The 12,759-nt window shown below is 39.9% G+C and overlaps 1 protein-coding gene across 1 annotated transcript in view; it reads left to right on the top strand.

The window, feature by feature from the left end:
- Positions 1-12,759, top strand: part of pcxa (pyruvate carboxylase a) — a 175,804-nt gene that overhangs the window by 105,146 nt on the left and 57,899 nt on the right. The window contains 1 exon segment of the mRNA XM_036587802.1: positions 5,132-5,314. Coding sequence (XP_036443695.1) covers positions 5,132-5,314 — 183 coding nt within the window.

Here is a 12,759-nt window from a genome sequence, read left to right as displayed (position 1 = left end):
ACTGTGTTTAAACAAGTAGAGATTGGGTTTTTCCAAATGTTGATTGTCTTGAAGCATATGGTCACATATATTACTGAATCACTTAAAACACTGAGTCATTTATGAAGGTATAAATTGTGAAGTAATGGTAAAGACACAGCTGACAGGTTTACATATGGTGTCACTAAACATGGTGTATTAGACATATTAGACATCTAGTAGACTGCTACACACTCGTTAGGTGGGCTCTTAACAGGAGGTCAACAAACAGATTTGCAGTCCCAGTAAGCATGAATAGCTCATATTTGTGCTGTGAACTAGTTCTGCTGAGAGCTTTGAACCCTGCTTAAAATAATAATACAAAAAAAATATGATTGAATTTTTGACATTTTCTCCATTAGCGTCAAGTATCCCACTCTACCCTTTGCAGCAGTAACAGCCTCTACTGTTCTAGGAAGACTTTACTCTAGATGTTGGAACATTGCTGGGTGAGTCTGATTGCATTCAGCCACAAGGGCAGTAGTGAAGTCAAGTACTGATGTTGGATGATTAGTTTCTAGATCACAAACGCCATTCCAGCTCATCCCAAAGGTATTAAATGGTGTCAAGAGAATGTGGTTCCACTGCTCCACAGCCCGATGCTGGGGGGCATAATACCCCTCTAGATGAAACTTGGCACTCACGTTAGGCTCATGTGTGGCAGGTTCAGAGCATCCCATGCTGTTGGCAGTGCTTTTCAGATTCATTAAACTTGCTGGTAACAGAGCTACGCCACACAAAAAGACCTGCCCATAAAGTCACCATGCCTGTGATTAGTGCACCAGTGTCTTTTTAATGATCCAGTATTTTCACCGCTATCGTGTACAATTAAAATCCAAATGTAAACGAGGTCATACATATTAAAGACTCATGCCAAGTAAAGCTCCTGTTGGCTGCCAAAGTGGATAAGATGTATCAAAGAAAAACAAATTCTCAGAAACAGAGCTGCAGATTTTAAAGAAAGAAGTGCCGACAAATAATTGTAAATTGTTTTGTAAAATAATTTTAATTTTTAAGCAAGAAACGCACTTTCTTTATAAGAAAATGTTGATACTAGAAAAAAATGATGTATAAAGAAAAACAAATTATGACATTTTAAAATGTTTTTTTTTTATTGTGGGAATATTTTAGCATGTGAGTTTTTTTTCCTTATTGGTAGGAATTGAAGCCTTTTTCCAATTCCTTATAATTGGAGTAATACATTTTATTAGCATGAATTAAAATTTAACAGGTAGTCTTTTTTTTCATTTTTTTCAACATTTTAATGTTTTTTTCACAATAAAAGTTAAATTGAAATGTTGAAATTCTAATTACTATCTCAGGAGTTCAATGAAAATTAAATTTCAACTAGTAGGTATTAAATTTTGTAAATATTAAAACTTAGTAAGAAATGAATTATCATTAGTAAAAATGTCATTTTCACATCACACTGTGAATTAAAATGCCTTGTAAAATTCATTGTACATTGAAAAATAGGAATTAAATCTAAAACTGCTTGCAAAAAAGTCAATTTGAATATGTAACTAGAATCTCAACATGACTCTTCACTTATTTAGAGCACAAGCTAAACCTGCTTTTCATATTCATGAGACCGTTTTGTGAAACATTGAATTTAACACGAGGCCTTTTTAATTACAGTGCCAGTTAAATCTGCCAAGCTGAAATTCATCAAGCCTTTTTCCTCTTTGTGTACTTCAGCAACAGCAGTTACAGAGTTTACTGGTGTAAATTACCGCCAGAGTGGTTCTGGCTCTATTTTTTGCAGGACTATGTATTTATGAATCTGGCTCTATATGTTTTGTTCAGTGCTCTGGTCTGGCTATAAAGAATCCTGAATATTAAATCCTGATAGACAGAAAGAGAGAGAGAGAGAAAGAGAAAGAGAGAGAGAGAGGAGAATGTGTCTGACTCATATTGAGCTCTGCTTGCTTTCTGTTCTTCTCTGATCTCTTCTGAGCGTCGTTTCCTACAGAGCTCTCCCCGTGACCCAGATCAAGCGAGCGGCCGCTGAAATCCTGTCCTGAAACATTTATCAGATGATGAGCAGCGCAGCGCGTGGCCCTCGAGAAGCCGTGATCACGTCTCACTTGCTTTCTTTCTTGCCTTCTTTTAGATACTAGCTGGCCTGAGCAGTCCACTGTGAAGTGAGTGGGAAACAACATAAGCTTCTTTTTCATGTGTTCCCCCTTTCAGCCATGATTCGAAATTGCAGTCGGTTGGTTCTCAGAGGCAATGCCCGCACTTGAGTCGCTCATAAAAGCGTGAGCAGTGGCCAAGCTTCCTTATGCTTGTCTTTTCCGCTGACCAGGCCTTTAACACCATGTCACATCCCATTTCCACCCAATTTAAGTGCTAGAAAATGAGTGGGGCGATTGTCATGGCGATACAGGCGTAATCTCTGGCGGGTTCGCTGTCCATTAGCACATCTAATGGCGGAAGCGGCAGCGCGACTGACGTTGAGCGATCGCCGCCGCTACCCGCAGAATGACACTTGTTTCTGAGTCGCTTTCCACAAACTTCCTCCAGTCTTTTTTTCCCCTCTGATTTCTCTCCACTCTTTATTTACCTCTCTCCTTCCTCACTCTCTCTCTCACTCACTTTGCTTTCTCTGCCCCTCTGTACTCTCTCTCTGTCTCTCTCACATCATCATTGCCTCTCTGATGGCTCTAATGTGTGTGTCAGGGGGTGAGACGGAGCACAATTGCGGTGGCAAATGACTGCTGGCAATTGGGTGATAGTTCAATGTGTGTAGGTTTGTGTGTTTCTTCTTCAGTCTGTGTGTGTGTGTGTGTGTGTGTGTGTGTGTGTGTGTGTGTGTGTTCACTTAGCACGTCTCCCAAGAAAAGTGCTTTCTTCTAGAGGTAACTTTGTCAGAGCAGAGTGCTGCATGGGATCAGCAGACTGTACATAATGCTAGAGTTAATGTTAGTATAGATCCAGTGTTGGGTGATCATTCAGAGAAAGTAACCCATTCAAGTTATTCATTACTTTTCTCAACATGTAATGGGATTACATCACCAGTTGCTTCCTGGTAAAAATCCCAACAATTAGTTTACTTCTGAGTCACTCACAATGTTATTGCTGTTTATATTGTTCATTTTTGGGAAGGATAAAGTTTATATTTTTTTATCTTTAGTGTATTTTTTTATCTTTATATATATCTTGTATATATGGTAATAAGTAATAATAACGGTAATATTGTTAAGTAATTACTCTGTTTTTGAGTGCCTTGCTATCCCATTGCTGCTGACTAATAAAGGATTATCTTATCTTACTCTACATTACCTCATTATGGCTATGTTCACATTACCAGGTTTAAGTGGCACCAATCCGAATTTTTGCCCGAATGTGACACACAAATCTGATCTTTTCAAATCTGACCAGAGACACTTTCATATGTGGTCCTAGATTGGATATGTATCCGATTCGCATTGTGAACGCTCAGATCACGAAATATATGTCCTTTTTTTTTCTTGTTGCGCATGCACCATCATTCAGCGTTACCATGGCAGCAGCGCCGAACAGAAGCCTGTAAAGGGTGGAAAAACAACACATTTCACCCTTTTCGCCTTTGCCTCTCTCTAATAATGAACCGCTGAGAGCATGTTTAGGGTTAATTATCTTTGCAGCAAAGGCTCATTCTGCTCATTAGTTTGCTGTTCATGATGTCCATGATTCATTCACGTGACGTTACTGAGTAGGATGTGCGCGTGTGGGTCATTTCAGGATACTGGTTCATTCAAGTTAGTGACAGATTTGCGTCACTTACCTAAATAAGTGTGAATCACCATGTTAAAAACATCGGATCTGAGCAAAAAAATCGAATTTGAGCAATGAGGTCTGTAATGTGAAAGTAGCCTATGTTGGCAAAAAATGTACTTGTTTCAAGCGTATTTCTTAATACAGGCAAACTCATATGCCAATATAGTGTGAATTTCACTCAGTAAAATTACTAAAGTAATATTTAGAATGTCTAGAAATGTTCACAGATAAGTTATATAATCTTACAACATTTCTACAACAGTCTCAGCATGAGAAACATTGCATATATTGACTAGATTTAAAGTGATTTTAATTGCTAAAATATCATTTTTGCAGAGTACACAGTTGTGCTCAGAGCCTTTAAAAAACCCCATTCCTGTCTTTTGCCTTGAGCCCCAGAAACACTAAATCCGCCCCTGGCTAACTGCTAGTATGTGAACTGTACCTCGCCCAGATATTCTCTCCTCATTCCTCGGACGGTTTTGACAGTGTTCATGATTACTTTATGGAAGCATATTTACTCTTAACTCCTGGTTCATAATTAACTAATTCTGAATTACTTTGTAAGACACATATAAACCATTACTTAATCATATTTTACAAATTACTTAATTATATATAAATTATCTGTAACATTTTTGTAGCCTCTGATCTATAGTGATGTCGCAGCATCCTTTTCTCAGCTCCACTGTCTTCTGTCTATTCCCAGGTAGTTCTATCTTATCATTAATGTTTCCACCCATGTGTTACCCCTCCTTTCCAGGAGTATAGAAATGTTTATTGATGTCGTTTATGGACTAATATCTCCCAATTCTGTCCTACATTTTAGTATTTTATTTATAGGCACTTTGCATTACCAGACGGTACTAATATTTTCTTTGAGATTGTCTTTTGTAAATACTCACATATTATAGTTGCTAATAGTAAATAATATCTGAATTTGTAGTTTGTTAATCATTAATTCACCTTTAAACAATAGCATGGATGTAAAAAGGTGCTTCGGAAAGTAGGCATATATTAGTATATATTAATATATGTGGACTTATATTACTTTTTAAACTTAGTAAAACACGATTTGTTCATTGTGAAGCAGAAGCTCATTATTTCATTATGAATTGACAGCTTATGTATCTGTTAGAAATGAATGTTAATATATAATAATTAATGATGAATTATTCTAAATACCTGATAAAAAGGCCTAAAAATGTTTTTATCTCATCTGTGGCATTGAATTTATGCATGGATAGGTCAGTTCCTGATTGGGCTTCTGGTCCAGTTCCCTTTTAAAAAGAAAATTATTTATATATATTCTTTCTTTTTTTCATTTTCTCTCTGTCTTTCTGTCTCTCAGGTGTTCCGCAGTGGTGAAGGTATGGGCATTCGGCTGGACAGTGCCTCTGCCTTTCAGGGTGCGCTCATCTCCCCCCATTACGATTCTCTCCTGGTTAAAGTCATCTCCAGCGGTAAGGACCTCCCTGCCGCTGCTGCCAAGATGAGCCGCGCCCTGGCCGAGTTCCGTGTGCGGGGGGTCAAGGTAAGGCCATGTGACCGCAGAGGTCAATTATTTGCTTTACATTGCTCTCCAAAGTCCATAGCAATGAGGCAGGAAGCCCCAGAGTTCAGCAGCGGCAGGTTATTAAAGCAGAACGTTCTCTCCACAGACCTTTGGGGAAAAGTGCTGAAGCAGGAGCAGCAGCAGCTCTGGATGCGCTCCAGATCAGCGCATGGCGTGTTTAGAGTAAAATGGTTAAAGATGTTTTAGCGCTAATGCCTTAGTCAAGAAAAGATGCACGGCCCAAAATGCTGGAAGTGACAGCTTGTCTAGAGTGCTGCTGTGGAGAGGGACTATGAGAGCCAGAGAATAAAGAGTGAGAGCAGTGAGACACATTGGTGCTGATCTAGCTAACAGCCAGTTATGAAACATGTTTTTTTCTGAAGAGGATGATCACGTGTTGGAGTTTTCTTGTTTTCTCTTTTGCATTGTGAGATCTGTCAGAGCTAAAATCATTCTCCATTATGAAGATGTGGGAGTTCAGAACTTGAATCTTATTATAACATATGAGTCACACTGGCCTATAGTCTCTACCCATGGATACATTCAGACACGTTGAGTGCTCTACATTTACCAGACAAACTCATGGGCCCAGATAGAGTGCATTGATTTGAGGGGAAGATGCAGACTCCAGCTTTTTCTCTTGGAGTGTTGGAGAGAGATGGTGTGAAGAGAGGCTAGGGCTGGTTAGGTAATGTTTATCTTTAATTAGCCAGAATAAACTGTTATGTTTGCACAATGCATTAAGAGAGTACTGTCCAATAAGCAGCGTTTGTAGGGGATTGCGGCTCTCTGTGCGTCCACTATTTACTGAAATCTTTTTTGTTTCTGCCAGCTCTAGCTCAAGAATTCAATGAAAGCAGTCTTTGATAAGGAGAGGAGCAGGGTGTGTGTGTGTGTGTGTGTGTGTGTGTGTGCGCACATGCATGTGTGTGATAGACAGTTAAGTAGAGGAGAGCAGCTGTATTATGGTGCAGCTGAGCTTTGAAGAGTAGGCAGTCAGGGAACCTTTTAATGTTCCACTTTATCATGGATGTCCAATCTCTTAACTGCATCTCTCTTTCTCTTCTCTTCTCTCTCTCTCTCTCTCTCTCTCTCTCTCTTTCTCTCTATTCTATGTCTCTCTTTCTCTCTCTCTTTCTCCTATTTCTCTCTTTCTCTTCATCTGTTTTCCTTCTCTCTGTTTCTCACTCTTTTTTTTTTCTTTCTCACTCTTTTTTCTGTTTCTGTTTCTCCCTCTCTCACACTGTCTCTCTCTCCTGCACACTCTTGATGCACACACCACACACACACTCCCCTCCTCTCCTCTCCTGTCTTGTTTTCTGCCTTGCTGTCTTAGAAGAAAGCTCAGACTTTCCATTTTCCAGTTTGATGAGAGAATATTGGGAATTATAAAAAAACAAAAAGCTTTTCAAAGCTAAACGTGGAAAATGTTTCATGTGTAATGTGGAAAAATACTGATTTGTACACTAACATTAACGGTAGTAACATTATGCATACCACCAAGGAGGTTGCCTTTACACTTTAATAAAAATAATAATAATAATAATAATAATAATAATAATAATAATAATAATAATAATCACCACAATCATCAGCAAGTATCAATCAACCACCATCATCAAGCATCATCATTAATCACCCTCATAATCATCACCGTCATTAATCATGACCACTACCATCACAATAATAATAATTATTCACCATCACCAAGATAACCATCAGTCATCAGTCACCATCACGAACACCAGTCACCATCCACCACCCACAATCACCATCATCACCATCATCTTCATCAAACATCATCACGTCATAATGACCATCGCCACCATCATGACCATCACCACATCATTATAATTATCAGTCAACATCATTATCATCAGTCATCATCATTCACCATTATCACGATATTCATCATCAGTCACCATCATCATGATCACTAGTTGCCATCCACCATTGCCAAACACCATGCTTTTCATTTTAGTTACCAAGTCTGAAAGTGCTTCACACAGGAAGTTAAAACGTTACGTTAATGCTTTTTGTGGGGGTGGTAATGTTCAGTGAGATCCTCCTGTACACTGACCACACACACCCCACGTTTCTATCTAGCTGTGTGTTGATCTGTTCTTCTTTCATCCCTCTATCTTCAGCTCAGTGTATTGTTTATTTCCTGTCATGAGATAAGAGCCGCTGCTCTAGGTGTTGTGCTGAATTGGGTGTGGTGGCAGCCCTGTGTGTGTCTGTGCGTGTGTGTGTGTCTGTGTGTCGGTGTGTGTGTCGGTGTGTGTGTCTGTCTGTCTGTGCGTGTGTCTGTGCGTGTGTGTGTGTCTGTGTGTGTCTGTCTGTGTGTGTGTGTGTCTGTGTGTGTGTGTGAATGAAGACTGATGGAGAGCGCTTCAGGTTCTGTGCACATTTCTGCTCCTCCTGCTGCCTTAATGCACATTCTCCCCTCACCCTGCATCTTTCATTAATCTCTCGCTCTCTCCTCTGCATAAACTAGAGTGTTTTTCCCTCTGTCTCTCCCTCTGTCTGTCTCACCCTCTGTCTCTCTTTCTGTCTGTCCCTCTGTCTCTCTGTCTGTCTCTCTCTGTCACTCCCTCTGTCTCTCTCTCTTTCTGTCTCTCCTCATGTTTCTCCCTCTTTATGTCCCTCCCTCTGTTTCTCCCTCTGTCTCTCCCTATCTGTCACTTCTTCTGTCTCTTCCCCTGTCCCTCTCCCTCTGACTTTCCCTCTGTCTCTCCGTCTGTCTCTTTCTCAGTTTCTCTTTCTGTCTCTCCCTCTTTCTCTCTTTTTCTTCCTTTCTCTCTCTCTCTCACTTTCTGTTCTTCATATACTCTCTGTCCTGCTTTCTGTTTTAATATTCTCTTTCTCTCTCTCTCTTTTTGTCCATTTTCTCTCTCTATCTCTGCCTTTTTTCTCTGTATCTATCTATCTCTCTCTCTCTCATTCTTTCTTTCTTTTTCTCAATTTTTTCACTCACATGCTTTTTCTTTCTGTCTCTCTCTCTCTCTCTCTCTCTCTCTCTCTCTCTCACTTTCTGTTCTTCATATACCCTCTGTCTTGCGTTCTGTTTTTAATAGTCTCTTTCTCTATCTCTCATTTTGGCCTTCATTCTCTCTCTCTCTCTCTCTCTCTCTCTGTATATATATATATATTTTTTTTTTTTAACAGTAATTGGCCCAATCATACTCTCTCTTTCTAGCTCTTCCTCTTTTTGGCTGAGATGCTCCTCTACTCCTGGAGGGTTATTGGAGCGCTCCTGTCCTTTATTAGGCATCTTTAAATAGCCAATTTATTTAGAACCCTGCCACCATGAGAGATTTAATTACCTGTTCAAATAGTGGGGCAGAGTTAAGCCCTGCTCCATTCTAGGAGGTATAATGGGCAAACTGCAGCAGTGCAGCGTCACCGGCGTCCTTCTGCAGGCCGCTGAACCGCCAGGAGGGTGTCACAGCTGGGGGGTGAGAGAGAAAGAGAACAAACAAGAAGCAGATAAAGGGGAAGATGGGGAGAGAAAGTGGGCATAGGCCTTTGTGTTTGTATTTGTATAATGTGGTGAGAAAGAGCAAGGTGTTCAGAGTGGGACAGACAGAAGGGATGGAGGGAGATGAAAAGAGATGAATCAGGCTTCTGGAGAGTTGATCTGGGGATGAGAGTCACCCTGCAGCGGTACTGCTGATGGAGTGTGTCCCTAAACCTATTACTGAACACTGTGCATGAGTGTGTGTGTGTGTGTGTGTGTGTGTGAGTGAGCTAATTTTCAAGTTCAACTCCACTTCAGAAAGCAGATAGACCCCCCCCAAAGCATAAAAAACACACACGCACAGACACAGATCCCCTCCTTCTGTCATATCCAGGTAAGCTGCCCGCCGATAGCCAGCCAAACGTGTAACTGTGTGGATCACAGCTGCAGCACAACTTGTCAAACTCTCCTCTCTTCTTTCAAGGATTTCTCTCTGAGCAGCTCAAGCAAGGTCAAAGGAGAGAATTTATAAGTCCAGCTACAGATGGAGGTCTAGATGGAATGCTTTTCATGTCTGTCCTCCTTTTCTCTCTCTCCTTGCACTGTCTCTCTCTCTCTCTCTGTTTCTTAGTATTCTCAAAGTACATTCTGGTATTAAATTGTTCATTTAACTTTTTTCAGTCCCTCAAGCAAAGCGAGGACTCAGTTGATCATTCCAGATGTCAGTATTTGAGTACTGAAATCACTGTTTGGGTATTCGCTGCACCAGGTAAAGGCAGGAGAAAATCAAAAGTCTTAAACCACTGTTGGGGTATTTGTTGTCATGGAATGTCAGGAAAAAATAAACAGGTGAAACGCTATTTAGTTCTAACAGGGCTGTGAAGTGCAACGCTTTTGTTTGTAGTTTAGTAAGTAGGCCTATATTATAGTTTGCTACAAGAAAAACATGAGTGCCTTAACATTACCAAGGACATGTTGTTACAGACATGCAGAGGTAGTGCAGCTGTGATTAGTCTAACTGTTGTTGCTGGTGTTAGCTAGAACTAAAAACAATGAAAATGTATTTCCCTTCCTTCTCAATGGCTGTGTTTACAAGCAAAGATTTTTGCCAGTCTGATTGAATACATTCCTATTATAGTCGAAGACTGAGGTTAATATGCACTGTACTCAGCAATCTGATGGAAAATCTCAGTTTACATGCACACTACAAATAATCCAATCCAAAATTACGCGCATGTATAGAGCACCGCTTAGTGTAGACGGAATGAGCATCACATAGTCCGGTCTGCGTGAGACGAGCAGCAGTGTGTTACCTGAGTTTTCAGCTGGCACGGTTGTGTTTTTAATTACTTTAAGATTACGTCAGACTCAGGAAAGCGTCTTTAATACGTCATATATTCAAAAATGGACAAGAGGAAGACGTTGTGTTCTAAGACACATAAGCTGGATGTCAGTCTCACTGCTGTCTTTTAAAGTTCAAAGCATAAACTTTGTCTCCTCTGTAGACCATTTTCTGCCCCCACCATGTTGAACATTCTAAACTTTCGCTATGACTTGACGCACATAAGCAGAACGTAGTTAAACATACCAATTGGAAATTAATCAGATAGAGGTGCTTACATGGCTATTGTTCTTCTATTTAACAGATTATTTACAGGATTACCCACCTCGTTTAATCGGATAAATTGTATTCCGAATGGCCTCAATCGGACTAGACTATTCCAATTGAGATGTATAAATGGATGTGTTCTATTCAGATTGTGGTATTAGTCGGATTTTTGACGGAATATTAGGCTGCGTGTAAACGTGGCTAGTGTTACTTCAACAAACTAACAAACTTACATCAACTAGTGTTGTAACACAGTTCACTAAGGAGAAGAAAACTTGTGCAGGACCCCATGAGTCATCACCATCTCCATCTACTGCTGCACTGGTTGGCTCATATGCCCATCTGAAGGAGCAGCCTCTGTTACTCAAACCTTATCAGACACAAAACGTACCAGCTGTGACTTAAAGACTTCCTTCAGCTGTTTATGAATAAGGCTGACTTCTGCTAAATTTGTCATGTGATTGATTTATTTTAGTATGCTAACAACAGTACATCAGTTTATCCTGTTCATGTATTATAAGTAAGATTGTTTTGTGAATATCAGACAAAGCTCTTGTTTCTTCTCCTTAGGTTATCCGAATAGCCATTCATGAACTCTTATGGAAGCATGGAAAGGCATGGAAACAGTACTGCAAACTATACTTAAAGCACGGGTACTGTCAGGGTCATTTCTGAACATTTGGGTGCCTTAAGCAACATCCTACTTGGGGGGTCATCTCAGGAAATGCCTTTTAATTAATTCATAGGATTGGTCAGGTGTGCTGTGAGGACGGTAAGTTTTGTAGGGCAGTGCTACTCCAGAACCTGGATTGAGAACCACTGTTTTAATAGGTACATTTGAAACATTTATTTTACATTAAAGTAACTTTAAGACTTTGGCACTGACACAAGTAATTTCACAAAGATGAATATCTGTAGTTGTAGGCAGTTTCATTGTACATATGATATCAGTTTGACAAATTATCTATTAAAACAGTGGTTCTCAATCCAGGTTCTGGAGTAGCACTGCCCTACAAAGCTTACCGTCTTCACAGCACACCTGACCAATCCTATGAATTAATTAAAAGGCATTTCCTGAGATGAACCCCCCCAAGTTAAGAGGTTGAAAGCTAGCACAAGCATCCTTTGAGACACATGAGCCACAACCTCATCGTTTCGAACTGCCACTAACACCATTGGACAGCTCGAAAATGCTTGATGGATGCCAACTTTGTTACATTAGCTAACAGACGTCAGTGTTGGCTAGCATTCACCTAGAGAGACCGAGCCTGACTATGATGGATGTGGCTCACTAGTGGTTGGGCCAGCACTTAGATAGCTGCACCACTCAGCAGCCCCTGATTGGATTTTTTAATTAAAAAAATATATGTAAAAGAATTTGACTGATTGGCAGGAGAGAAGAACAAAGAAGTCTCGTGGCGTTTCAGAAGATGTAATTGAAAAAGAGTGCAGGTATTAAATTTCCACAATGCTCAAGAAATGTACAACTGTTCCACAATAATACATAAATATAGTGATGAAGTACAATCACTTTTCTACCCCTGGGTGGTGAACTGTCTTGTAGTCTCAGTTTCTAGTAGTTCATATGTTCCTCTTGTAAGTTACATGGTGCCCTCTTGCTTCCAAAATATCTCAGCTGAATAATGTATTGCGGGTTCCTTTTTGGGAATGTGTGTGGTGCAGCTGTCCCCATCCATTAAGAAAAATGCACACACTGATATATATATATATATTTAATTCTCTTTTACTGCACACTCAGAGACACCGCAGTCTAGCTCGAACTGATTACACCTGGGATCACATAGTTAGATTTAGAAAAAAAAATGATTGTAGTAAGCTGAAGCTGAATCTGAACAAGGTTGATTTGATTATAATTACATTTTCATAGATTTGTTATTTCAAGTTATTAAAAAAATGATGTATTTTTTCTGAAACTTCATGCACTGTTACCAAAAATGCAGTATTACCAGATCAGAAAGTTGTGAAGGAAGAAGACCAGGAGATCAGTGTGGATGAGCTCACACTACAAAATGAGTTTTTCCTTTGGAGATATGTTCACCATTTCACAGTGTAAGCTGTGAAAACATCTGTCTAGTGCAGTTTGCTAAAGGGTCAATTTCTTGTCAACATCCAAGGACTCATTTTTGAAGAAGCACCCGGAGGTACTGTAGTGTCGCTTAGCTCTTGCAGTTATTTTGACCCCTGCTTCAGAGTTCTAGTTTGGTCAGTGTTGTCACAGTCATTAGGTCATTGTCAGCATGTGTGGGAAACTGAAGTTGGTCATTGTGAAAAGCTGAAAGCCGCTAAAACTTCTGTGTAGATAAACAACAATCTGTGGAATCAAATTAATCAAAT

The sequence above is a fragment of the Colossoma macropomum genome, unplaced genomic scaffold, assembly GCF_904425465.1.
Source record: "Colossoma macropomum unplaced genomic scaffold, Colossoma_macropomum, whole genome shotgun sequence".
In the NCBI taxonomy this organism is placed as follows: Eukaryota; Metazoa; Chordata; class Actinopteri; order Characiformes; family Serrasalmidae; genus Colossoma; species Colossoma macropomum.
This window is presented reverse-complemented; position numbering and strand designations above follow the sequence as displayed.